This window comes from Bos indicus x Bos taurus, chromosome 1 (genome assembly GCF_003369695.1).
Source record: "Bos indicus x Bos taurus breed Angus x Brahman F1 hybrid chromosome 1, Bos_hybrid_MaternalHap_v2.0, whole genome shotgun sequence".
NCBI lineage: Eukaryota > Metazoa > Chordata > Mammalia > Artiodactyla > Bovidae > Bos > Bos indicus x Bos taurus.
The window spans coordinates 138,642,143-138,669,966 of record NC_040076.1 but is presented as its reverse complement, the minus strand read 5'-3'; the positions used below and the strand labels follow the sequence as shown (position 1 = coordinate 138,669,966).

Genomic DNA, 27,824 nt, shown 5'->3' with positions numbered 1-27,824 from the left:
GGTCATACAGTAACTTTGTAGTTAACCTTTTGAGGAGTTGCCAGACTGTTTTCCAAAGTGGCTGCATTTTATAGTCCCAGTCAGTGATGTATGCAGTTTCCAGTTTTCTTCACATCTTTTTCCACAGTTGTTATTTAGTTAGTGGGCAGGTAGTGACTTGACAGTATAAAACTCACAGGCAGGATAGATCCAGGATTTTGGGGGTTTGAATCTTGTTAAACTTAGGGACATCTTTTAGAAAAAGAACTCAGGAGTTACAAGCAGACACAAGGCCTTGATAGACAAGATAAATTGAAAGCCTCTGAAACTTAAGTTTTGTTAGCTTTGTCTTAACCCTGCCTTTGTTTACAGAAGTGTTTTGAGAGTTAACTGAGATAAAACATGTAAAATTTTTTCACAGAATGTGTGGTTTCCAGGTAGTATATTTTAATAGCTTATTGTTACTGTTATTTTTTTAGAAGTCTGTTTTGAACATAAAAGCAGACTTCTGTTCAGTTGATCTGGATTGGCAGGCCTAGGAATCTGTACTCCTTGAATGGCGTTGGGCTCCCATTTTGAGAAGCATTTTTTTTTTTTGAATATGTTTACTTTGCATTTTCAAATGAAGTGAACAAAGTAGATATTTTCTTTTAGTTTTGTTTCTCCTTGACATTTTCAATATCTGTTATGATGCACTTAATGGCTGTTACAGGAAAAGGTTGTGTCTCAGTTTAAAAATACCTGCTTCAGGGGACTTCCCTGGTGGTCCATTGATTAAGACTATGCTTACCTGGTGCAAGGGACATGGGTTTGATCCCTGGTCGGGGAACTAAGATCCCACATGCTTTGGGGCAGCTAAGCCTATGATCTATAACTGTTGAAGCGTGAGTGCCTAGAGCCCGTGGTCTGCAACAAGAGAAGCCACCACAATGATAAGCCTGTGCGCTGCGACTGGAAAGTAGCCTCTGCTCGCCACAACTAGAGAAAGCCCGCTTGCAGCTGCTGCAACAAAGACCCAGTGCAGCTGAGAACAAAACAAAAAAATACCTGCTTAGTAGCAAAGACCAGCAGTTAAAGTAGACTGCAGGTATTAGGGTTGTGGAAATTAGTCGGTTGTTCCCCTCTCTTCCTTTAAAGACTTTATATGTTAGAGTAGTTTCAGGTTTAAAAAAAATCACGTAGTCCCCATATATGGTTTCTCTTTCCTATTAATGACATCTTGATTTAGTATAGTACACTTGCTACAACTGATGAACCAGTTTTATACATTATCATTAACTAAATTCTATAGTTTACATTAGGGATCACTGTGCTGTATGGGGTGTGACAGATGCATAATGTTTGGTATCTACCATAAGATACAGAATAGTTCCATTGGCTTAAATCCTGCTCTGCTGTACTTAATCATCACTTTCTCTGTCTTCTTGAGCCATGGGCACCATTGATCTTTTTACCATTTCCATAGTTTTGACTTTTCTAAAATGTTATATAGTTGGATCAAAAAGTATGTGGCCTTTTCACATTGACCCCTTTTTAGTAATGTGAGTTTAATTTTCCTCTGTGGTCAGTTTCTTTTTAGCTCTGTAAGAAATTGCCAATCTGTTACCCATAGTGGTTGAATTACATTTTATATTCTGATCACCAATGAATGAAAGTTCCTGTGTTCCACATCTTTGTTAAGATATTATTTCTTCCCAGCTTCATCTATAGATGAACACAGTCCCAGTTAAAGTCCCAGCAAGTTAATTTTGTGGATATTGGCGAAGAGATTCTGAAGTTTGTTTGGAGGGAAAAAAAAACCCACCTAGAATAACTAACAGAATACTGAAGAGCAACAAAAGGACAGGACTGATAGCTACTACCTGACTTTAAGACTTAGTATAAATAACCTGCAGTTTTTAAGACAGCATGGTACTGGTGAAAGAATAGACAAATAGATCAGTGGAACAAAATAAGAAACCCAGAAATAGACCAGTACAAATAGACTCAATTAGCATTTGACAGAGGAGCAAAGACCACTCAATGGACAAAGCATAGTCTTTTCAACAAGTGGTATGGAACAACTGGATAGCCACATGGAAAAGAAAAAGAAAAAAATCTAGACACAGTTTCACAAAAATTAACTCCAAATTATCATAAACTTAATGTAAATGTAATACAAACTTACAAAATTTCTAAAAGATAACATGTAATAAAAATCTAGATGACCTTGGGTGTGATGAATTTTAGATACAATTCCAGGGCCGTGATCCATGAAAGAAAAACCTGACAATAGAAAAGCCTGAAAAATACTGTTAGGAGAATGAAAAGACAAGCCACAGACTGGGAGATGTTTGTAAAACTCATATCTGATAAAGGACTTGCATTGTTAAAATTCAGTAAAAAGATAATTGAATTTAAGAATCGACAAAAGATCTAACAGGCACTTTGTTAAAGAAGATATACAGGTAGCACATAAGCATTCTAAAAGGTGCTCAACATCATATGTCATTAGAGAACTGAAAGTGCACGAGATGCTACTGCCCACGTCTTAACACTGGCTTGAGTCTGAAACACTGAGAATGTTTACATTGTCTTCTTATTAACTTTGCTCAGAGAATGGTCTCTTATATCAGGTTTTTATTTGCTAATAGTAGTAGCATTAAGTCTCACAGATATTTTCTCTTGCCTAATTCTTTGATAAGAAAAGGGATGTAGTAAAGACACTTGCTTTTTGTTTTAAGTTTACCTAATTATATTTTGTTACCTGGTTAGAAGGACTGTGTGGTTTCTCTTGACTTGTGTTGTTTAAAATAGGAGATTAAGATTTTTATTTTTCTCCCTTCCACAAATCAGGAGACTTCTTGTGATCAAAGTGAAGGTTCTTGTTCTTCTGAAGAAGAAGAATGGAAAAGTGATAGAAGGAGTGAAAGTGACAGTGAAAGTTCAAGGTACCTGTTTTTACTTGTTTTAAACTTTGAAGCGTTTTAGTCATAACCTTGAATGGAATCATACTTGAGTGACATTCAAGATCTAAGAGCTTCCATCTGTCAGGTTTTTAATACATTTAAAAGGAGAAAAAAACCTAGATTAACAGTTGTTTCTATAGAAAATATTTTGGGTATTTTATTTAACTATAAAACATGTGAGCCAAAGTGTAAATATGTGTACTCAGAATATCAATTTAGCCTTGGGCTACATTCATAAAGAGGAATATCCAAAGTCTAAATGGTAAAATCACTGTTAAATTTTTTATTAGTTATTGCATATGTTGATGGAAATTCAGTTAATTAATCAAGAAGAAAAAGGGAATTTTAATCAATCAAGCCAAACTAACAATTAAAACCAGGAGGCAGATTCGCAGGAAGCTCTGAGAACTGTTGGGCCTGTTGGAAGCTGAAGGCACAATCACGTGCATTTTCAAGATAAAAAGATGGTACATCAGGATGACATACTGCTATTTTCTTTAAGTTTCACCAAGGATACATAGTCTAGGTCAACTTGTACAAAGTGAGCACTAAGTACTGTGACCCCCTCCAGAGCTGGGAAAGCAGGTTATTCTTTTAAGAAGTTAAATTGCTAATGTCAGAAGAAAGGAGAAAAAATGATCTTTACTATTGAGCAGGCACTCCTGTCTTTGAGTGGCTCTGGCTAACATATAATGCTGATGCCCACTGCTCATTAGGGAGGGAGGCCCAAATGGTCACACAGAGATAATTTTATGTTGAATTTTCCTTGTCCTGTCTTAAAATATAAACGTTATTTTATCATACATACTAGCTTTTGTTTAGTTTTGGTATCCAAATTCATGGGACTTAAGGTGTTAGTATCTGCTCCTCATCTTGATAAATGTCAACTTTCTTGGCAGATGCTCAGACCAGAAACCTAGACGTCATTCTCTCTTTGTAATTATTTCTGTCACCATGTCTAGAAAATTACCTCTCCTAAATATGACTCAGTATTTTAATTTCCATTGATACTTTGCTTTACAGACTATTATATCATACCCCTGGCTTCTTTTCTTGTCTTCTTTTTATTCCATTATGCTTAGGAGCTGGAGTGATTTCTAGAATACTTGTTTAGTTTTGTTTGTTGTAGTCACTCAGTCGTGTCCAACTTTTTGTGACCACATGGACTGCAGCACCCCAGGCTTCCCTGTCCTTCGATGGTGATGGACATCCTGGAGGTTTATCAAACTCATGTCCATCTAGTCAGTGATACCATCCAACCATCTCATCCTCTGTCACCCTCTTCTCCTGCTGCCTTCAATCTTTCCCAGCATCAGGGTCTTCTCCAGTGAGTCGGCTCTTCACATCAGGTGGCCAACGTATTGGAATCAGTCCTTCCAGTCAGTATTCAGGGTTGATTTCCTTTAGGATTGGACTGGTTTGATCTCTTTGCTGTCCAAGGGACTCTCAAAAGAGTCTTCTCTAGCACCACAGTTCGAAGGCATCAATTCTTTGGTGCTCAGTCTTTTTTATTTAATTTTGATTGGAAATATACAGAACATGAAATTGATCGTCGTAATTGTTTTTAACTGTAGAGTTCAGTAGTGTTAAGTACATTCACAGTGTTGTGCACCCAGTCTCCAGAGCTCGTTTCATCTTGCAGTACTGAGACATATACCCACTGAACAGCAATTCATCACTCCACCCCACCTACCCTGGCAACTACCACCCTTGCCTTTCTGTCTCTGTATTCATTATGTTTGAATTCAGCTTATTGTGAATTTTATTATACAAAGCACATGCTCTTAAGATTTTTAAAACAGCTCTTTTTATAGCGTAAAAGATAATGCGGAAATAACATTTATAGTAAATAGCTTTTGGATATGGGTTTTATGGAGCCTGGGAGGTATGTGGTTGGGTAATGATGGCCCCAGTTAGAGGGTCTTTATCCTCTTCTGTGTTTGCTAAAGCTGGCAGTGGCAGGGGCTAGTTTTCTAGATTGAGTTTCCTATTTGACTGCTTTTGCTCCAGAGTAGGCCGAGACTAGTCCCTCTGTGGGATCTTTCCTCATATCAGGGAGAATCCCCTTCTTGGCAAGAAGCCGTGCCCACTTATAGCTTTCTGTTTGATGTGGCTCTGCTTTCCTTGTGCTTCTCAGTATACTCACTGACGGATCTGTCATTCCAGTTAACATTTCTAGTCCATTTCTGAGCTTCCTGCAGTTTAGGGGAAGTGCTGCTCTTCTGGTCTCTACTGTTTTCATAACTACACTTCATTTTTGGAAGGGGAAATTATTAGTTGGCTTTTGATGTTGTCTTTCTTGAGGTCTCATCTAAATTATACTTAAAAACATTTACTCAGGCTTACATCCTTTTCTAATTTCCAGTGTCAGTGAAGATTTTTCTCTTCTCATGATCTTTGGTCATGTCAGTATTTGTTGATGGTGAGGGTAGTTGAATCTTCCTAGGATCTTTTCTTTCCTCCTTGTTGTCTCTGTCTCTCTTAAGGTGGATTAATTTGCTATTCAGGCTTAGATTCTGGTTCCATACAACTTACAACTTTTCCTTTTCCAGTGACTCTTCCTCTAGGTATTCTGATTGGACAGCTGACGCAGGCATCCACCTGCAGCCTCCTTTACGAACATCATCTCGTCGACGAATTACTCGATTTTGCAGCAGTTCAGAGGATGAAATGTCTGCTGAGAATTTATCTCCTCCAAAAAGGAGACGAAAGAGAAAGAAAGAAAATAAGCCTAAAAAAGAGGTACGAAAAGTATACCCTTAAAAATAACATCTATCTACACTTTCATTTATGGTGGAGTTCTGACTCCCACCAGGCTACATTCCACAGAGTTGCAAAGTCAGACACAACTGAAGTGATTTAGCATGCACACATGCAAAACATATATAGGCTGCTGCAAAGTATAGCAGCTAAAAGTACAGACTTTGGAGGCAGAAAGACCTAGGTTCAAAACCCAGTGCAGAAAAAAAAAAGCCAATATAGCACCAGGAAATGACAACCCACTCCAGTATTCTTGCCTGGAGAATCCCATGGAGGGAGAAGCCTGGTAGGCTACAGTCCATGGGGTCGCAAAGAGTAGGACACGACTGAGCGACTTCACTTTCACTTTCACACTTTCATAGTTTCTGTCCATATTTAGAAATTGGGTATGTTTGGGAATTTGGAGCCTTCATTATTATTTTTTTGATTGATAATGTATCATCAGGAGTCAAATGTAAAATACAAAGTTACTTTTGGAAACATTTCTTTATTATAAAAACTATCTAATCTGCTCTGAATTGAACTTGGCACTTAACACCTTTTTGAATCTATAACTTCAGAGGGAAAGATCTATTTTGCTTAGAACCCCACCATAACTCTTATTTTCTCCTGTCAATTTCAACACCAGAAATATACTTAAAGGCATTTTAAGGGCCTTCTTGTTTTGTCTGCTATTGTCATGTTTCCCATTTTCATTTGACATGTTCTGTCTTAGTACTTTTCTCCTAATTGTAACATCCCTATACCTCGTTACACGTATAGTACATGTGCTCCTGTTGAATATTTAAAGATGCTATGTCTTTGTATTAGTTATCTTTTGCTGTATAACAGATCATCTTGGAACTTATCTTAGAAACAACAAACATGTATTATTTCATGTTTTAATGAATCAGGAATTTAGAAACTGATTAGCTGATTTTTGACTTATGAGGTTGCAGTCATCGTATTGGCGTGGGTCACAGTGTGGTGAAGTCTTGACTAGAGGTGGATCTTTGAAGCTTGTTCATGGATTGGCTGGCTGGTGGCTTCAGTTCCTCACCACATGGATCTCTCCATAGGGCTGCTTGAGTGTCTTCTTAACTTGGTAGCAGATTGTCCCCAGAGCAAGTGGAACAAAAATTAAACAAGGGCTAAACCTTTTATGACCTAGACTTAGAAGTTGCCCATTGTTACTTATGCTTTTTTCTCTTTGTTAAAAGGAGTTGGAGCCCACACTGCAGTGGAGGAGACTTGGGCTCCACCTGCTAAAGAGGAAAGGAAGAGTATCAGAATTTGTGGTTCTGTTTTAAAATTACCAGTCTCTTTTTTAAAAAACTTTTCTTCCATTATGGTTTATCACAGAATATTGAATATAGTCCTCTGTGCTCTACAGTAGACCTGTTGTTTATCCATCCTATATATAATAGTTTGCCTCTACCAACCCCAGACTCCCAACGCATTCCTCTACCACCTCCCTTCCCCTTGACAGCCACAAGTCTGTTATACGCCTGTGAATCTGTTTCTGTTTTATGAAAGTGCATTTGTGTCATCTTTTAAATTGCACATGTAAGTGAAATCATATGTAAAATTACCGGTCTCAAAACCTCAAATCCACAGGAGACTGCCTGAGATAATTAGTCTGTGGTAGAATTCACTGGGGAGTCTTGGCAAAGCAGGCTTAGTGTGTTGAAGAGGGTTGTTGAAGAGGGTTTAGTTGGAAATTAGCCCCATTTCATAGGATGTAATGTGAGTGCTGTGAAGAATCTGTTAGAGATTCAGGAGAAAGTGCTTGGTAGATCTACAATGCTTATACAACTGATAATGTTCTTGTGTATGTTTGAACCAAATATATGTGCTGTTAGGAACTAATCATTAGGTGACATGCTTATAAAACAGCCAAAGTCTTTTGTTTTCAATTAAACAGTGCGTGCCGCCACTTTCTATCCTATTAAACTTTGTGCTCTTCCCCTTGGCAGAATTTGCGGAGGATGACTCAGGCAGAGCTTGCAGACGTGGAACATTTATATGAATTTCATCCTCCAGTTTGGATAACTGACACCACACTTCGAAAATCTCCTTTTGTTCCTCAAATGGGTGATGAGGTGAGAGTTACAGAGTTTGAAAATATGGATATGGATCATTAAATTACTCTTAGGTTTTTATTTTTAAATGTCTGTTTCCCTTTTGTAGGTAATATATTTTCGACAGGGTCATGAAGCTTATATTGAGGCTGTCAGAAGAAATAACATTTATGAACTGAACCCTAACAAGGAGCCATGGAGAAAAATGGATCTTAGGGTAAGATGATGGCATTATGAAGTCTTAAACATTTAGCACATATACATGTAGTTATTTGTAAATCCATTTAAGAAACACTCTGGAGGCATACCATATTACTATCTTTCCATTAATTTCCACCTTAAAAACATTTTTGCTGTTAACCTGCTAAGCATTAAGGTCTAGTCAGAAGACATGCTTATTGGTGGACAATTGTCCACCAATGCTGGAAGGCATCTTGACTATATTACCATTAATATTAAAATGCTTGTACCCAGGACAGATTTTCAAAAGAAGTGCAAGTCTCCAAAAAGCAAACAAACAAAAAAATTGGTAAAGAAGTTTCAGTGACATGCATAATAAAGTACAGGAAAAACTTTAGCTTCCCTGTACTTTGTATATGTATTTTTAACATTTAAAGAAAAATACCATGTTCTAACAAGTAGCAGCAAAGGTTTTGGTTTATTAATAGTTATTCAACTTGGTGATAAAGGTGCAAGAAACAAGTCCAGGCTCCCTAGAAGGCATCTTGGTAATTAGAATTAAAACTGAAAATATTTACACCTTTAAAATCAGTGATTTTACTTTTGGTAATTTAGGAAACAACCAAAAGTGCATGCAAATTTATGAGCAAGGTAATTCCGTATCATTGTTTATAAAAGCCAAAAATTAGTAAAAAAATCCAAATATCCCACAATACTGAAGGAACCAAATCACAATATGTTTCTATATTTGGCTACTATGTAGAGCCCACCATGTAACTGAAAGTTGTAAAGTATTTTTTAAATGAACGTTACATTTTCACCAGTAAGAGGAAAAATGGGATGTGAAATTACAGTTTTAGTTACAAAAAAATTTTAAAGACATGGGGTCAACCATAATAAATACAAATGTCAGTGGTGATTAACTGTAGAATAGTATTATAGGTAATTTTTATTTTTTATACTTCATATTTTTTAATACTTTCATTAACTATAGAAGGTGAAAAAACTCTGCTTCTGTGCAGTTGGCTTTAAGATACCTTGAAATGTATATCTCTTTTACTTATTACTATGTACCTGAGGACAGTTGATTCTCATTTTTCGTGAATTTTTATTTGCAACTTGCCTATTCACTGTATACTATTTGTAACACCAGAATCAGTATTCAAGATGCTTTCTAGTCATTTGCAGACATGCATAGCTTGGCAAAAAATTTGATCTGCCCACCTAACATGTTTCTTAGCTGAGGTGAACAAGATGAGCTTCTTTTGAGCTCTCATGTTGTAAATAAGTGTTCTTTTCATTTTATTCATTGCCACATTAAATTTTTTTCACGTTGTTGTGCTTTTTTGTGGTGACTTGCTGTTTTTTTTTTTTTTTTTGACTTGCTGTTTAAAATGGTCCCCAAACATAGTGCTCAAGTACTGTCTTGTGTAACTAAACACAAGAAAGTGATGATGTACCTTAGGTAGAAGGTCTGTGTTAGAGTAGCTTCACTGAGACATGAGTCATAGTGCTGTTGGCCGTGAGTCCAGTGTTAATGACTCAGCACATATATTAAAGGAGGTTTTTTAACACCGAGATTCACATTACACAAGATACTATATTAATCAGGTGACTGAAATGCTGTGACTTGTATCAACCTGAGCTTGTTTTTCCTTCAGGAGCAGTGGTTCAGTATTCACTGTGAACTCACTGATTGCCTGTTTTAAGTGGCCCTGTAGAATGATAAGAATGTTGCAGATAATGAGAATCAACTGTATTTTTAGCACTTTGGCATATTATAACTATAACATTTTGTGTAATGAATAAGTGGATGAATGATCTCATACTGTTAGCATTAAGGAAGCAGATATTGGTAGAAGGCTCATTAATGAGTAGGATGCTCTTTCACAATAGGAACCTCTCCTTTTGCCTGTCTTACTTACCCCAACTGCCTGGAGCAGCTCACAACACACAGTAGGTCTTCATATAAACAAGTATTTATGGCAATGTATCAGGTTGAAATTTAATATCAAATTTTTGAAGAATAGGAAGCCAAATGCTTGTATATTTTGATTTGCATAATACAAAATTATGTAAATGAAAATGTGTCTGTAGAAAGAGAAGGAAGTTCCGATCGTATACAGTGGTTGTCTTTAGATACTGAGCTGATGGGTGATTTGTGTCCTCTTCCTTATACTTTTGTTGTGTTTTTTCCTAAAATTAGCATATTGCTTACATTAGAAAATGTTTAAATACACCTTCAAAAAGATGTGAAGATACAGCAAAAAATGACTATAATTAATGATAAATTAAATCCCTCGTCTGGTTTGAAATCCTGAATTGTGAGCTGACTTAATTTGGGAATATGTGGAGAATTATCATCTTGAGGAATTGTTTTATTTTAACCGTATATCCTTTTTTTTTAAATTTATTTATTTTAATTGGAGGCTAATTACTTTACAATATTGTATTGGTTTTGCCATACATCAACATGAATCTGCCACAGGTGTACACGTGTTCCCAGTCTGAACCCCCCTCCCACCTCCCTCCCCGTACCATCCCTCTGGGTCATCCCAGTGCACCAGCCCCAAGCATCCTGTATCCTGTATCAAACCTGGACTGGTGATTCGTTTCTTATATTATACATGTTTCAATGCCATTCTCCCAAATCATCCCACCCTCTCCCTCTCCCACAGAGTCCAAAAGACTGTTCTATACATCTGTGTCTTTTTTGCTGTCTCGCATACAGGGTTATCGTTACCATCTTTCTGAATTCCATATATATGCGTTAGTATACTGTGTTGGTGTTTTTCTTTCTGGCTTACTTCACTCTGTATACTTGGCTCCAGTTTCATCCACCTCATTAGAACTGATCCAAATATATTCTTTTTAATGAGTGAGTAATACTCCATTGTGTATATGTACCACAGCTTTCTTATCCATTCATCTGCTGATGGACATCTAGGTTGCTTCCATGTCTTGACTGTTATAAACAGTGCTGTGGTGAACATTGGGGTACACGTCTCTCTTTCAGTTCTGGTTTCCTCGGTGTGTATGCCCAGCAGTGGGATTGCTGGGTCATAAGGCAGTTCTATTTTCAGTTTTTTAAGGAATCTCCACACTGTTCTCCATAGTGGCTGTACTAGTTTGCATTCCCACCAACAGTGTAAGAGGGTTTCCTTTTCTCCACACCCTCTCCAGCATTTATTGCTTGTAGACTTTTGGATCGCAGGCATTCTGACTGGTGTGAAATGGTACCTCATAGTGGTTTTGATTTGTATTTCTCTGATAATGAGTGATGTTGAGCATCTTTTCATGTGTTTGTTAGCCATCTGTATGTCTTCTTTGGAGAAATGTCTATTTAGTTCTTTGGCCCATTTTTTGATTGGGCTGTTATTTTTCTGGAATTGAGCTGCTGGAGTTGCTTGTATATTTTTGAGATTAATTGTTTGTCAGTTGCTTCATTTGCTATTATTTTCTCCCATTCTGAAGGCTGTCTTTTCACCTTGCTTATAGTTTCCTTTGTTGTGCAGAAGCTTTTAATTTTAATTAGGTCCCATTTGTTTATTTTTGCTTTTATTTCCAGTATTCTGGGAGGTGGGTCATAGAGGATCCTGCTGTGATTAATGTTGGAGCATGTTTTGCCTATGTTCTCCTCTAAGAGTTTTATAGTTTCTGGTCTTACATTTAGATCTTTAATCCATTTTGAGTTTATTTTTGTGTATGGTGTTAGAAAGTGTTCTAGTTTCATTCTTTTACAAGTGATTGACCAGTTTTCCCAGCACCACTTGTTAAAGAGATTGTCTTTTCTCCATTGCATATTCTTGCCTCCTTTGTCAAAGATAAGGTGTCCATAGGTGTGTGGGTTTATCTCTGGGCTTTCTATTTTGTTCCATTGATCTATATTTCTGTCTTTGTGCCAATAAATACTGTCTTGATGACTGTGGCTTTGTAGTAGAGCCTGAAGTCAGGCAGGTTGATTCCTCCAGTTCCATTCTTCTTTCTCAAGATTGCTTTGGCTATTCATGGTTTTTTGTATTTCCATACAAATTGTGAAATTATTTGTTCTAGCTCTGAAAAATACCATTGGTAGCTTGATAGGGATTGAATTGAATCTATAGATTGCTTTGGGTAGTATACTCATTTTCACTATATTGATTCTTCTGATCCATGAACATGGTATATTTCTCCGTCTGTTAGTGTCCTCTTTGATTTCTTTCACCAGTGTTTTATAGTTTTCTATATATAGGTCTTTAGTTTCTTTAGGTAGATATATTCCTAAGTATTTTATTCTTTTTGTTCGATGGTGAATGGAATTGTTTCCTTAATTTCTCTTTTTGTTTTCTCATTATTAGTGTATAGGAATGCAAGGGATTTCTGTGTGTTGATTTTATATCCTGCAACTTTACTATATTCTTTGATTAGCTCTAGTAATTCTTTTTTAAAATATCTGTTAACAGGATCAAGAATTGGTCAAAATAGTTGGAATACGATATGAGGTTGGACCCCCGACACTTTGTTGCCTCAAACTAGCATTTATAGATCCTGCAACTGGAAAACTTATGGACAAATCTTTCTCTATTAGGTACATGTTATATTTTTAAAATGGAGTTACTTAAATTTAGATTTTACCTCCTGCCTGGTTAGCATGTCCTTTCCTTTCAGCTGCAGGGTAAATAGTAGAGCACGGTGGACAGCACAGGTGTAAGCTGCAGTTCTGATAGAGGGGACCCATAGAAGTAAAAATCCTGGGTCTACAGTGGCAACTAGGTGGGAGTGTGTCGATTGCATTTTCCATGCCACTTAAATGTGTAGAGAATTCTGGCCTGTAGTGGAGATGGCATCTACATTTGTTTTCAGAAAATGTTAGAATAATTTTCTAAACCTGTGCCATCCAGTATGGTAGCTGTCAGCCAGGTGTGGCTGCTGGAAACTTGAACTGTTGCTAATTTGAATTGAGTATGATGTAAGTTTACACACTGGATTTTGAAGGCTTGGAGAATGTAAAATATTTCATTATTTTGTATTAATTATTTGGTAAATCAATATTTAGGATATATTGAGTTAAATAAAATACACTTAAAATTAATTTCACTGGTTTCTTTTTACTTTAATAAGGCTAGTCGAAAATTAAAAACTACATATATGGGCCCCATTATATTTTCTTTGGACATTGTTGTTCTGGACTATAACCTGCTATGAAGGAAATTTAACAATCTTTTATTTTTGTTTAGATACCATGACATGCCAGATGTTATTGACTTTCTTGTCTTGCGTCAGTTTTATGATGAAGCAAGACAGAGGAATTGGCAGTCTTGTAAGTCTGTTCTTATTGGATTTTATGTATACCCTGAGAAATTAATCTCTCATTGATATGAATTTTTTAGTTGTGCTGCTTATTATGGAGGATGGAAAAATGTAAAATCTGGAAAGAAATATAAATGACTGCTAAGTATATTTTGCTTAGGGATTAGTATAATATGTGACATTTCAGAAGAATGAGTTCTTACTCCTTGATTATAGGCTAGAGTAGACCTTTTATTTCCTTTCTGACTGGTCTACACTGCATTATCTCCATCTGTTATGTGACAGTATAATCCATAAAATTACCTGTGATATAAAACAATAAGAAAGTTGAAAAATGATGCAGCTGTTACACTGATAGTGTTCTGGTATACCTGAATATCTTGCCTTTGATACTATATCAACCTAGACTTAAATAGATTGACTTGAGAAAACTATTCCTTTAAAAAATTAAAAATTTGTATAAAATTGATATTTTATAACCATGAGTTATATAGGTGGACAGAGAAAATAAAATCACCTAAATGTAGGCACTAACTTTTAATGTGGGTATTTGAATGTGGTTTGAATGTTGTTTTTGCGGTGACCATTTAAAGCAGGCCAGTGGGCTGACTTGCTTAGACTTAAGTGGTCATTAATCTCCTCAGGATGTAATTGATGACTGTCATTAGGCCAGCACCTGTCATAGCTGTTTCAGTTTTGCATGTATTGCTGTTCAGTATGCAGTGCTTCTGGGGAACTCATGTATTAAGTTGACTTCAGGCACCTAGAACAGCTCATTCTCCATTTATCAGTTTTAGTGAAATACTCTGTTCTACCTCCACTGTGTCAGTTCATGTACACATTCATAAATGCTGCTGCTGCTGCTAAGTCACTTCAGTGGTGTCTGACTTTGTGTGACCCCATAGACGGCAGCCCACCAGGCTCCCCTATCCCTGGGATTCTCCAGGCAAGAACACTGGAGTGGGTTGCTGTTTCCTTCTCCAGTGCATGAAAGTGAAAAGTGAAAGTGAATTCACTCAGTCGTGTCTGACTCCTAGCGACCCCATGGACTGCAGGGTACCAGGCTCCTCCGTCCATGGGATTTGCCAGGCAAGAATACTGGAGTGGGGTGCCATTGCCTTGACCTCATTAGTTTTTCTAATTTCTTTATCCTTTTTCTACAGACAATACAAATAGGTAAATTTTAGATAAATTTCCTGAGTCCCTATTTGAAATGAATTTATGACTTCTCTTGGTAGCCTAGTTGAATGGGTAATGTCCACTCAGGTAATCAGGATTATTTTGAGGACCGAGGAGATGAACGTTTTCTTGAAGAAGAACATCTAGGCACCAAAAACAAAACAAAAACCAGACAACTGGAATATATGGAAGTTAACATTGTACAGCCAGGTCCCAAAAAACTTGATAGTTCCTAGCTATTCCTGCTTTTCAACCCCCATAATGTGTAAATTATAAGTTCCCATTCTGTTTCAATAAATTTTTTTTAATAAATTTTTTCAAAAATTCAATAAATTTCTATTTTTTTTCCATTAAAAATTTTTTTTAACCTTGATTCTCTACAAGAGGAATGACTCATTTTTAGATAAAAATATTATTTGATTTATCTGTGTCATAGGTGTTGTAAAAATTAAAATTGTTAATGTTATTAGCAAATTGATATCTCAGATTTGGTTGTCTCTTACAGGTGACAGGTTCCGTTCCATCATTGATGATGCTTGGTGGTTTGGAACGGTGCTACGTCAAGAGCCATATCAGCCACAGTACCCTGATAGTCATTTCCAGTGTTACATTGTGAGGTCTGTATGCCAATGAAAATAGTCCTCCCAAAATTTGTTCATTGTGACAGGTTGTGATATAAATCACTGATGTGTTTCAGGTTAATAAAAATAACACCATCAAATTTGTTACTATGTCAGTCTCACATTGTAGGGTCTTTTTAGCACGCCTCTGTTGCTAGTGCCTTCATTGGTAGGGGCTCTCCTTGCTTCCCAGGGGCCTTTTGTGTAGGTCTGACTCAGTGTAAAAAAATCTACCTGCCAGTGCGGGAGACACAGGAGATGTGGGTGTGATCTCTAGGTTGGGAAGATCCCCTGGAGAAGGTCATGGCAATCCACTCCAGTATTGTTGCCTGGAGAATCCCCATGGATAGAGGAGCCTGGCAGACTCCATGGGGTTGCAAAGAGTTGGACATGACTGAGTGACTGAGCACAGTATTTCCTCAGCCCAGTGTTGCAGGATCATTTCACTGTTCAAGAGCACATATTACTCTATTTCCCTTGTTCAGGAAAAGTCTTTGCTGTCTTTGCATTGGCTGTGGAAACAAAGTCCACATTCTGAAGCATGGCATTCAAGGCTTTCACACTGTCTTTCTTCACTTACCCTGGGTACAGGCCACACAGGATTTTTCGTTCTGTTTTTGAAGCTGCCATACATTTTTATACCTTTATATGGAGAATGAAATGGCAGCCCACTCCAGTATTCTTACCTGGAGAATCTTGTGGACAGAGGAGCCTGGTGGGCTGCTGTCCATAGGGTCGTGCAGAGTTGGACACGACTGAAGCAACTTAGCATGCATGCATGCATTATACTGTATCCTGAAGAACACTCACTGTTAATACTTATTTCATTGCTACAGTGAGGTTAATTTTTGCATTTTCTATCATTTGTTTAATAGTGAATACCTAGTTATTAGCCAGAAATTGTCTTTGTGAAAGGCTAACCAAACTTTTTTGGTCTTAACAGGTGGGACAATACTGAAATTGAAAAACTTAGCCCATGGGATATGGAACCAATACCTGACAATGGTATGTAGTTTTTAAATGATGAAAATATGTTTTCAGTATTTTTATCTTACTCATGTACATAGAGTGCATTTGTGATCTTTGAGAAACATTAAAATTATTATGGTAACTGTGAGCTTTAGTAAATAAGTGAACAGAATTATGTGTATCCTGGCTCCTTATTTCTTATCCTGTTTCCAGCCTGTTTCTGACTGTACCTTAGTCACCAGCTATCATTTCTCAAGTAACTATGTATTTATCTTTTCTTGACCTCGTTCATGAATCCTCCATTTCCTTTTCCTCATCCTTATTTTAGTACCCTGTTTAAAGAAAAGTCTAATTTGACTTTTTTCTGTCTCTTGCATTATGTCAGCTTTTCCTGTCTTACTAGGGTTTGTCTGTTCCTTTCCTGTCAGAGGTAAGTGTCCGTTCCAACAGCAGCCTCTTCTGAAGTGCCTGCTGTCCCCTGGTTTGAGCTCCTCTCAGACCCGGTATTGACACTGAGTTCACTGCCTCCAACAATGAAACTTTCCCATCTCCATTCAAGTTTGAATTTGTGTCTTGTACCTTAAAACAGCTCTCCTTACATTTTCTTGAACATTTTAGCTACTGAATTAACTTCACTCCTGTTAAACTTTCTGAAGGGGTGCCCTGTATATCTCTTGTCTCCATCTCTCCTCTGTCAGGCCTTTCTTCTGTATTAGTGTTGACTGAACATAAAAACATGCAAAAACTTTTGTCTGTCTACCTCCAGTTATTGACACGTGAAACTTTTGCTCTGTGTGGTGTTCTTGTGTCTGCCTTAGGGGCCAAGCCCTTTTCCTCCATGTTTTATTCACTGACATATCTCCATCAACTGTCGTCTTGCTTTACTTTGGAAATTAGGAGTTTTTCCAGAAAAATTTGAAAAAATAACTATGTCTTGAAAGTCACCAGTGACTTCTTCATTAAATTTTCTTTTGAGCTTAGTATCTTAACAAATAATACTTAGCAATGTGAAATGAAATTTTGCATTGTATAATGCATATATAGATAAACCCTTTTTGATAAACCCTTTAGATAAACCCTTTTTGAGGTCTTACTCTGTTGCTAAGAACTTCATGTGTATCAATTCATTTAATCTTTCTCTGAAGTGATGCTCTGTTATTAATTTTACAGGTGAAGGAATGTGGACTCAAGAGAGTCTCCAGTAACTGGTTCTGAGTTGCACAGCTCTGAAAAGGATAGGAGTTAGGATTCTAAGCTGTCTGGCATCAGCCCGTGTTTTTAACAGCCAGTTGTAGATACTTCTTTGTAAACAATGCCAAATTAGTGAAAGCACTCACATAGAAAGATTTTACATGTTCATGAGGCCAAGAAGCCTTTGGAAGAGTTGTCAAACAACATGAATAGGCAGAAAGATAAATTTGGAGGTATATGAAGAAAAGCTCATTTTCATTATCAGTCTTGGAAATGTGCATTAAGTAATAATAAAATATTGTTTTACCTATCAGATTATTAGAGTGATACATTTGTCTTCCAGGCTTGTTGACATTTTTCTCCTTTTTAAATAATTTTTAAGAAACTATTCGCTGAATATTTATATTGCCTCTTGTTCCTTTTTAAAATGCGCACACTCTTTTTTGTAGTATTCTTGAGCTGGAAATTATTTCAAAATGAAATGTTTAAAAAGTACAGTAAGAAGCGACTTAGCAGCAGCAGCTTTCTTAAATGTTAGCATCTTCCATAAGTGCAGTGCAGTCATCAAAATCAGGAAATACCCTTGTAACAGTTCTCATCCTCCTGGCCTTTTCCAGGTTTTTACCGTAGTCCTGATGTTTCTTCACAGCTTGGGTTTCATCACCATGTCTTCTCTGTTTCCTTTCGTCTGTGATCCCTGAATTTTCCCATTATCTTTCACAGCCATGATGCCTTTGAAGAGCACTGGCCACTTTGTAGAATATCCCTCAGTTTGGGTTTATCTGATATCCCCCATGATTAATTCTGGAGTTTGCATGTTTGGCAGGAGTGTCAGAGGAAGTGATGTTGTGGCTTTCCCAGTACATTCTGTAGGAGGCATCTGATAGCATTTTGTCCTATTACTGGGAATGTTAACTTTAATCATTTGATTTAGATGGAGTCGGCCAGGTTTGTCCGCTACAAAGTAGCTTCTTTTTCCTTTGGTTAGTATCCTGTTTATGAACTTGGGCAACTGAATTTAAAATATAGTGTATGTTTGGTTTCTGGTTTGATTTTTTTTTTCTTCTTTCTTTTCTTTCTTTTTTTTTTTTTTAATGAAATCATAGTTGATCCACCTGAAGAATTAGGCGCTAGTATTTCTGTCACTTCAGATGAGCTAGAGAAATTGCTCTACAAACCCCAAGATGGTGAATGGGGTCAGAAATCAAGAGATGAAGAATGTGAACGAATTATTAGTGGTATAGATCAACTTTTGAATCTTGGTAAGTTTTTTACGGTGAAAAAGTTTGATTTTCACGATTTCTTTTCCATAGAGGTATTTTAAAACAGTAATGTGATTATGTTCTTTTATTACAATTTCCATTTGTTACTTTTGGGGTAAGCCTGCAGTGTTGATTGTAGCTCTGTTTTATGAATGATTTGTCAAGAAATATCCCATAGAGGTCGTGAATTTAGATGAAGGTTCTTCCTTCTGCTCTTACAGATATTGCAGCAGCTTTTGCAGGTCCGGTTGATCTGTGTACATATCCGAAGTACTGTACTGTAGTGGCTTACCCAACTGATCTGTACACCATTCGAATGAGACTTGTGAATCGATTTTACAGGTGAGTAGAAACCTACTTTAAAGATAATTTGGGCCATACCATTTAGAGTGAAAAGAGGTAGTAGTGGCTGACAGTGACAGTGCTGGAGTGGGGGCTGATTAACATTATTTTCCATTTCATTCTCTTCTTTCATTATAGTCATTTCTTGGCCCTGTGTGTAAGACAGGGTTAGATGCCTATGGGTAGGTATAGATAGAACCTGGACAAGGAAAAGTAACAACGTTTCATTCCTTAGTCTTTAGTATTCTATTTTTCTTACAAAAGCTGCTCCATTTAAATATAAAATTTAGTTAATAATTTTTATTGGGCTCCAAAATCACTGCAGATAGTGACTTCAGCCATGAAATTAAAGGATGCTTGCTCCTTGGAAGAAAAGCTGTGACCAACCTAGACAGCATATTGAAAAGCAGAGACATTCATTACTTTACTGACAAACCATACCAGTCAAAAGTATGGTTTTTCCAGTAATCTTGTATGGACATGAGAGTTGGACCATAAAGCAAGCTGAGTGTCGAAGAATTGATGCTTTTGAACTGCGGTGTTGGAGAACACTCTTGAGAGTTCTTTGGAATGCAAGGAGATCAAACCAGTCAATCCTAAGGAAATCAGTCCTAAATATTCATTGGAAGGACTGATGTTGAAGCTGAAACTCCAATCCTTTGGCCACCTGATGTGAAGAACTGACTCCTTGGAAAAGACCCTGATGCTGGGAAAGATTGAAGACAGGAGGAGAAGGGGACGACAGAGGATGAGATGGTTTGATGGCATCACCGACTCGAAGGACATGGGTTTGAGCAAGCTCCGGGAGTTGGTGATGGACAGGGAAGCCTGGCGTGCTACAGTCCATGGGGTCACAGAGTCAGACACGACTGAGCAACTGAACTGAGTTAATAGTTAGACTTTGACCTTTGAAAATTAATTTCCTGGAATCATCAACTTTTTGTCTCTGGCTTTTAGAGTGCTGAAAACTATAAAATTTCCTATTCTCAATGATTTTTTTTTTTTAAGCAGGTTATGGTATTTTATTCTGTATGATTCAGCAACTTTGGGAAAATTATCTTTACAAAATATTGACTTTTTGAGTTCGTATTGTTGGTGTTAATTTACCTCTGTAGTGTTGCAAACATGGGTTTAGTCAGAAACTACTTTGTCAGTCTGTAGTCAGATTGAGTTTCTTAGGATTGATGGTACTTAACATATTTTGTTCATTGAGTCTATAGCTTCAAACATGCCTAAAGGCAGTGTGAAAAGGGCGAGTTGCTTTTTTGGTTTTCTGGATGTGATTAAGTGATCTGTTAAGATTTTCAGTCCTTAAATGTATTCTCTGCAGTTTAGCTTCTAATATAATTGCTATGACTGTGATGAAGTTGACAGCATTATTTTACTGTATCATACTGGCTTAACATGCAGGATTTTTTAACTTGGTTTCTGTATTTTCATTTTTTAAACCCTAACCTCCTTGTTTTTTACTTTGAAGGAGGCTATCTGCGTTAGTTTGGGAAGTCAGATATATAGAACACAATGCCAGAACATTTAATGAACCTGAGAGTGTAATTGCAAGATCAGCTAAGAAGATAACAGACCAGCTTTTAAAATTTATCAAGTAAGTGACCTCATGTTACAGATGTTGTGGAAAAGTTACTTTGCATATTGTATAGTTTTTAATTTGTTGCATTTTAATGTGTTATATTAAAGGACATTTCTTTAAATTTCTCTTTCTGTGGTTATAATTTAGGTAAAGGAATAAGAAGTTGAACAGCCAATTTTTTCTCTTTCTTTAAAATTTTGAAATAATTTTATACTACAGAGAGTTGCCCTGTTTTCCCCTTAGGTTGACATCTTATACAGCTGTGGTGTCCTTATGAAGTGTTAAGAAATTATCCTTGGTACAATACTATTGACTAAAGTACAGAATTTATCTGGATTTCATCAGTTATTACATCAGTGTCTTTTTATGGTACAGGATCCAATCCAGAATTCCCACTGCATTCGTTCGCTCTTTGGTTTTCATAGTTTGCTTTCATCTAGACTTTTCTTTCTTAGTCTCCATTAATCTAGTCTTTTCTTTCTTTAATTACATCATCATTTTTTAATGAATGTTGTACCCTTATTTAGTTCAGTTCAGTTCAGTTCAGTCGCTCAGTCGTGTCCGACTCTGCGACCCCATGAACCACAGCACGCCAGGCTTCCCTGTCCATCACCAACTCCTGGAGTCTACCCAAACCCATGTCCATCTTGTCGGTGATGCCATCCAACCATCTCATCCTCTGTCATTCCCTTCTCCTCCTGCCCTCAATCTTTCCCAGGATCAGTGTCTTTTCAAATGAGTCAGCTCTTTGCATGAGGTGGCCAAAGTATTGGAGTTTCAGCTTCAACATCAGTCCTTCCAATGAACATCCAGGACTGATCTCCTTTAGGATGGACTGGTTGGATCTGCTTACAGTCCAAGGGACTCTCAAAGAGTCTTCTCCAACACCACAGTTCAAAAGCATCAATTCTTTGGCTCTCAGCTTTCTTTATAGTCCAACTCACATCTATACATGACTACTGGAAAAACCGTAGCCTTGACTAGACGGAACTTTGTTGGAAAAGTACTGTCTCTGCTTTTTAATATGCTGTCTAGGTTGGTCATGACTTTCCTTCCAAGGAGTAAGTATCTTTAATTTCATGGTTGTAGTCACCATCTGCAGTGATTTTGGAGCCCCCAAAAATAAAAGTCTGACACTGTTCCCACTGTTTCCCCATCTATGTGATGGGACCAGATGCCATGATCTTCGTTTTCTGAATGTTAGGTTTAAGCCAGCTTTTTCACTCTCCTCTTTCACTTTCATCAAGAGGCTTTTGAGTTCCTCTTCACTTTCTGCCGTAAGGGTGGTGTCATCTGCATATCTGAGGTTATTGATATTTCTCCCGGCAATCTTGATTCCAGCTTGTGCTTCTTCCAGCCCAGCGTTTCTCATGATGTACTCTGCATATAAGTTAAATGAGCAGGGTGACAATATATAGCCTTGACGTACTCCTTTTCCTATTTGGAACCAGTCTGTTGTTCCATGTCCAGTTCTAACTGTTGCTTCCTGACCTGCATACAGGTTTCTCAAGAGGCAGGTCAGGTGTAGCATGTAGTTTAATTTGGGTCGTCTGATATTTTCTCATGATTAGATTGAGTTTTAATCTGTTTTGGATTGTATCCTGTGAACGTGTGTCTGTATGAATAGTCCACACTTTCTGGCATTTGGAAATCAGTTTCAAATAGTAGGATTAAAACTGACCTGCAAATTGAGATCCTAGTCCCAACCTAGTCTGTTCTAGTCAACTTTCTGGATGACTTTGGACATATTAGCCTCTTTCCTTTAAAATGTCATATGATTTTTGCTGTATGATCTTATATGCTTTCCCCCACAGTTATAAAAATTCTTTGAAAGAATTATGAATTAGAGAAGATAATTTTTAAATTCTGACATGATTTTAAACATCTGGCTCCAAACTGGTGAATAAATTCCCTATTTTAACATTCTTCCTTCTGCTGCTGTGTTTACAGTGAGATCAAGATGTAATTTGCTTCAGTTTCTACTTCCTTTTTTGTTTCTATTCTCTTTTATCTCAAATCAGCCATTTTTCTGATACTCACTGTACAAATATTACCAGTGGTGATAACTTAGAAAAACTCATCTGTGTATTCATCCAGTTGAGGCCATACTTACAGTACTTCTGGATTACCAGCTTAATTTCCATACATACTTAATTGAAAAAAATTACTTTCAGTATTCTAGTACGATTAATTGTTTCCACAGAGGATAGCGTGAAAACCTGATATTCTGCTGCTTTTAATTGGGTGTGCATCGTTGGGGAGCTGTTTCCATAGTTGGGGATTTGTATCTTAAAGTAGTTTAAATATTCAGAAACAAGAACTATATTTGCATAATATTAAAGTAAAAATTGTCTTTTAGGAATCAAGACTGTATAAATATCTCAGAACTTTCTAACACTTCTGAAAATGATGAGCAAAATGCCGAGGATTTGGTATGAAGTTTGTGAATTTTATAATGGCTTTTGTTTATTTCAAATGATGACTTAGAATGAAGAGTGAAATAGAAAACATTGGTTACCTGTATCAATTCTTGCTATAGTTCAGTGAACTATGAAAACAGGGCACTTGATAAAACTACAGTTTAAAATTATCTACATGGTCAATGAGGTAATAGACAATAATTGATACTAAATAAACAAGTAATGTCTAGGGAAGTAATTTAGGTTTGGAACATGTTCTCTTTCCAAAGTTTTGGTAGAGAAAGATGTAATATAAAAAGTACCTTGGAAATACTTTTGGTAAAATCAGTATTTGAGCAAATTTCCTGGCAGTCCAGTGGTTGGACTGTGCACTTTTACTGCCGTGGCCTGGGTTCAGTCCCTGATTGGGTTCAGATTCTGCAAACCACATAGTGCAGCCAAAAAAGAAAGGCAGTATCTGAGAGTTGGATTTAATTGTAATTAAAAATCAATAAACATTACTATGTTTTAAGTGCCCTAAAGTCCTTCACTCAAGATGGTGTTGAAGTGCAAGTACAAAGCAGATATCCATGGTATTGTGTGTAATTTCACTTCATACAAAATCAAGTTGTTGTATGTAGTTGGAGGAAGGATTCTCTGTGGTGTCAGTTTCCACACAAACTATTATCGTGATTCACTGATTTTCCTGCTAATTTAATATTGGAATATAAATGAGTATGCTAATACATGATTAATACACGATTTAGGCGATAAAACCTGTAGCTTAACATAATCTAAGCATCTGTGGGAGACTGTGTTTCTAAGTTTTATCCTGTGCATGTCCTCTGTGGACGTGCACAGAACAACTTGTTATAGCTATATTTTGGAATTAGTGCATATTTATATTAGGCAATGTAAAGGATTATTAAGAATAAGGGTCGGTTCCTTGAACTGAGTGCCATGAAGATCATGTGATAGTCTGTCTTTTGAGGTTCTGTTATCAAGTTATAACCCTTGTAGAACTTAAAAGTCTTTGATATACTTTATGTTAAGATTATTGCTTGTCTAATGACAATCTTACCACTTACAGTGCTCTGATTTTTATTCCTAGGATGATAGTGATCTTCCTAAAACATCTTCTGGAAGAAGGAGAGTAAGTTAATCCACGTGATTAACCTTAGTTGTTGACTTATTCTCTGATTTAATATCAATGTAAGATTTTAGGGGTTGTCTTTGAAAAGGGATATTGATACTGATATTGTATTATGAGAGAAATGGGAGAAATCACTGGAAGGTGGATGGCTAGGTAGGGTTAGTGGAAGAGTTGGGATTTGTACTGTGTTCTCAGAATGAGAGAGTAAGAAGAGGAAATTCAAACAGTATAGGGTTTAAGAAAGTAGGAAAGTATGGCATGTCGGTGGGTACTGAGAACACTGGCCTGGCTAGTGTAGGGGTTGAATTTTGGAGCAAGCCAAGTGGTTGTATGTAGCCTTTATATTGGGAGCAGATTATGATGATATTAAAAACCAAGGATTTCATTTAAATTTATAGTAGAGTCACTTTCATAGCCAAAACGGTAGATTTTGAAGGATAAGAGAATAGGTACTAAATATATTAAAGTTAGGAGTTCGTTGCAAGAATCTTAAGTAAAAGTTAGGAAACCTAGTCAAGAATAGTTCTGGCTGGGAATTCCCTGGTGGTCCAGTGGTTAGGACTCTGCTTTCACTGCTGAGGGCTCAGATTCGATCTGTGGTTAGAGAACCAAGATGCCACAAGCCACCGTGCTGTGTGGCCATTTGAAAAAAAGAAAAAAAAAATAGTGCTGGCTAGGAACAGAGGGGAAGGGAAGAAGATGAGACCTTTTAATGGAAAAACTAGGATTTGGTGACTGGACCTTTTAAAAAAATGAAAATTTGTTGGAGGGGTAGGGGAGAATAAAGTGAGAAATAAGTTTTGGATAAGTTAAAATTGTGTCATCAGCAGTTCTTAAAAAGTTCTAATGTAACATGTTAATTAAAAGTAAAGGTTATTAATTGAAAATGCTTAATAATGTTAACTTATTTTAAATTTCATTCAAATGCTGCTTAAATTTAAGCTTTCTGTCACATCAGTTTTCATAATACGTTGCCTCAAATAACATTGAAAAGTTAAGACTTGAATTATTGTCATATTCATATAATTTCACTTTTAAACAGACTTAAGGATTTAGTTATCTGTTTAGTGTTTGTTATGATTGCGTAGCAAATTACAAATCTAGTGGCTTAAGCAATAAAAATAGCTTGTAGTTCTGTAGATTAGAAGTTTGGCATGGGTCTCACTGGACTGAAGTCAGGGTGTCAGCATAGTTGTGTTCCTTTCTGGAAACTGGGGCAGAAGTAATTTCCTTGCATTTTCCAGCTTCTGTAGTCTCATGGCCCCCTTCTTTCATCTTCCAAGTCAGCAGCATAGCATCTCCCAGTATGCCTCCGACCATTCTGCCTCCCTTGTATGAAGATCCTTGTGATTACATTGGGCCCACCCTGATAATCCAGGACCACCTCCCTATCTCAAAAGCCATTCCTTTAATCATATCTGTGGAGTCCCTTTGGCCACAGTCGCAGGTTTTTGGGACCAAGATGTAGATATGATTCTGCCTACTATGTTATCCAGTGTGGGTACTTCATATGCTGTGAAACATTTTTTAAACTTAGGAGATAAGTGGTAGAATGAAAATGTGCTTTTGGAGTAACAGATATGACAGTATTGTGTTTTGTTTTTTTTTTAATGGACTTTTGCCTAAGTAGATAGAAAATCGTATAATGACATATTTTGACATAGTACAGAAGACAACAGTTCAGTTAGATTTTTACCATTACTATACCATACCATTCCCTGATGGCTCAGATGGTAAAGCGTCTGCCTACAATGCGGGAGACATGGGTTCAATCCCTGGATTGGGAAGATCTGGAGAAGGAAATGGCAACCCACTCCAGTATTCTTGCCTGGAAAATCCCATGGATGGAGGAGCCTGGTAGGTTATAGTCCATGGGGTCGCAAAAGAGTTGGACACAACTGAGCAACTTATGACTATGATACCATACCATATCATAGTGCAGCTTTTCCAAGGCTGAGAAAGCGTTTAATATTATAAATGTATTTTTAGGTTCATGATTGGAAAAAAAGGAGCATCAAAACAACCAATTATGTTGAAAACAACTGGAAGAAACAGTGTAAGGAACTAGTGAACTTAATTTTTCAATGTGAAGATTCTGAACCATTTAGACAACCTGTTGATTTGGTTGAATATCCAGTAAGTTGTCATTATTTGAATGTTTGGTGCTTTTCTTATTGGTGTAGAGATTAGGGTAGAGGTGTTTAAATGAAAAAGTAAGATGTCTAGAATTCCCTGGTGGCCTAATGCTTAGAATTCCAGGCTTTCACTGCTATGGCCCAGGTTAGTCTCTGGTTGGGATACTGAGAGAGATCTCACAAGCCTCAAGGCATAGCCACAAAAAAAGAAAAAGTAAACAACCAGCACCTCCTGCCCCTTGCAACCCAGCAACCAAAAAGTGACATCTGGGCTTAAGGTTAACTTTGTCTCTTACCACTAAGTCAGCGATGGAAGAGTTGTTTTAAAGGTTCTTGAATTAATAGAATTCAAGAAATTGTACCTTGTACTTTGGGTAAGACTTAGTTACCAATGTTACCCCTCATTATCGGAGGGTTAGTAGGCCCAACCTTGAGAAAACTATGAATTGGTTAAAAGTGTCTCTCTTTGGGAGCTCCCTGGTGGTGCACTGGCTAATACTCCCTGTTCCCAGTGCAGGGGCCTGGGTTCAATCCCTGGTCAGGGAACTAGATCCAGCATGCTGCAACTAAGACCTGGCTCAGCCAAATAAAGATTTTTTTTTTTAAGTGTCACTCTCCACTTTCTAACAGGGAAATAAAAAATGACCTTTTTAAAAGATAGAAAGCACAAATTTGCTATAGGAAGCTTAGAAATTATATAGTAGAGTATATAGAAGGAAATAACAGTTTCATATCCTGATTCCAAATATATAATTTTGTTACATTTCTTATCTGTATGTTTGAATGTCTTTTTAAAAGTTATTAATGATTTTTAAGATCTTATAACCTTTTTCTCTTCTGTCATTTTGAATGTTTTAGAGATTTGATGCACTTTTACATTTCTAAAGACAGGAATTGAATCTTTGAACTAACTATTGTTTTTAAAATCTAGGATTACCGAGACATTATAGATACTCCAATGGATTTTGGAACAGTAAGGGAAACTTTAGAAGCGGGAAACTATGACAGCCCTTTGGAATTTTGCAAAGACATCCGTTTGATATTTAGCAATGCAAAAGCATATACACCAAACAAAAGATCAAAGGTAAAATTAAAAGTGGTTTATAAAAAAAAATGTGTGATCTATGTAGATGATGATTTTCTATTGTTTGGTAGAGGTGGAAACATGAAAGAACAGTGAGTATAATAAGACTACTCTTGAGAATAGAGCTTTCACCACAGCCCAAGTATCTGCTGTGGAAATATTGGTTCCTGGTGACAGTGTTTATCTTTCCTAAAGTTTTATAAACAAAAGAAGATTGGTACCAGTGAGGAGATCTGTGAAGAGTGAACAGATTTGTATTGGATGTATAGTGAGAAAAGTCTGTTCTCTTATATACAGGAATCTTGAAAAGTGGATTGGGAACTTTGGGAACTTAGTTATAGAGGTTGGACGAATATTACAAGTAAGAAAAGGAAAATCTGAGGTGGGGATGGGACTACTGATGCATACTAATAATTTGGATCTGAAGAAGAACCATGTGAGCATCTGATTAGTTAAGAACAGCATTGTGGACACTCCTAAATTTTTGTTAAAACGTTAATGTTGGATAGTTTTTCAAAACTTGTTGAAGTATACTAAGTATACAAAGTTGTATATATATTCTCAGTGAATATTCAGAAGTCCTTGTAGTCAGTGTGCTGGATCATTTAAAAAAACAGCAATACTTTGAGAGTAAGATTTTTAAATTAAAGTGCTTGCTAGATGCTATAGCATTTTTCTCTGTCATC

At 36.8% G+C, this 27,824-nt stretch overlaps 1 protein-coding gene across 2 annotated transcripts in view; it reads left to right on the top strand.

Moving 5' to 3' along the window:
• BRWD1 (bromodomain and WD repeat domain containing 1) overlaps positions 1-27,824 on the top strand; it is a 123,928-nt gene that overhangs the window by 67,358 nt on the left and 28,746 nt on the right. For both annotated transcript variants that reach the window (XM_027546433.1, XM_027546424.1), the window contains 15 exons: positions 2,815-2,909; positions 5,480-5,669; positions 7,643-7,768; positions 7,857-7,964; positions 12,370-12,494; positions 13,144-13,226; positions 14,901-15,012; positions 15,959-16,020; positions 18,282-18,437; positions 18,659-18,779; positions 20,257-20,382; positions 22,727-22,799; positions 23,878-23,919; positions 25,909-26,055; positions 26,986-27,138. In XM_027546433.1, coding sequence (XP_027402234.1) covers positions 2,815-2,909; positions 5,480-5,669; positions 7,643-7,768; positions 7,857-7,964; positions 12,370-12,494; positions 13,144-13,226; positions 14,901-15,012; positions 15,959-16,020; positions 18,282-18,437; positions 18,659-18,779; positions 20,257-20,382; positions 22,727-22,799; positions 23,878-23,919; positions 25,909-26,055; positions 26,986-27,138 — 1,719 coding nt within the window. The remainder of the gene's footprint in view (positions 1-2,814; positions 2,910-5,479; positions 5,670-7,642; positions 7,769-7,856; positions 7,965-12,369; positions 12,495-13,143; positions 13,227-14,900; positions 15,013-15,958; positions 16,021-18,281; positions 18,438-18,658; positions 18,780-20,256; positions 20,383-22,726; positions 22,800-23,877; positions 23,920-25,908; positions 26,056-26,985; positions 27,139-27,824) is intronic.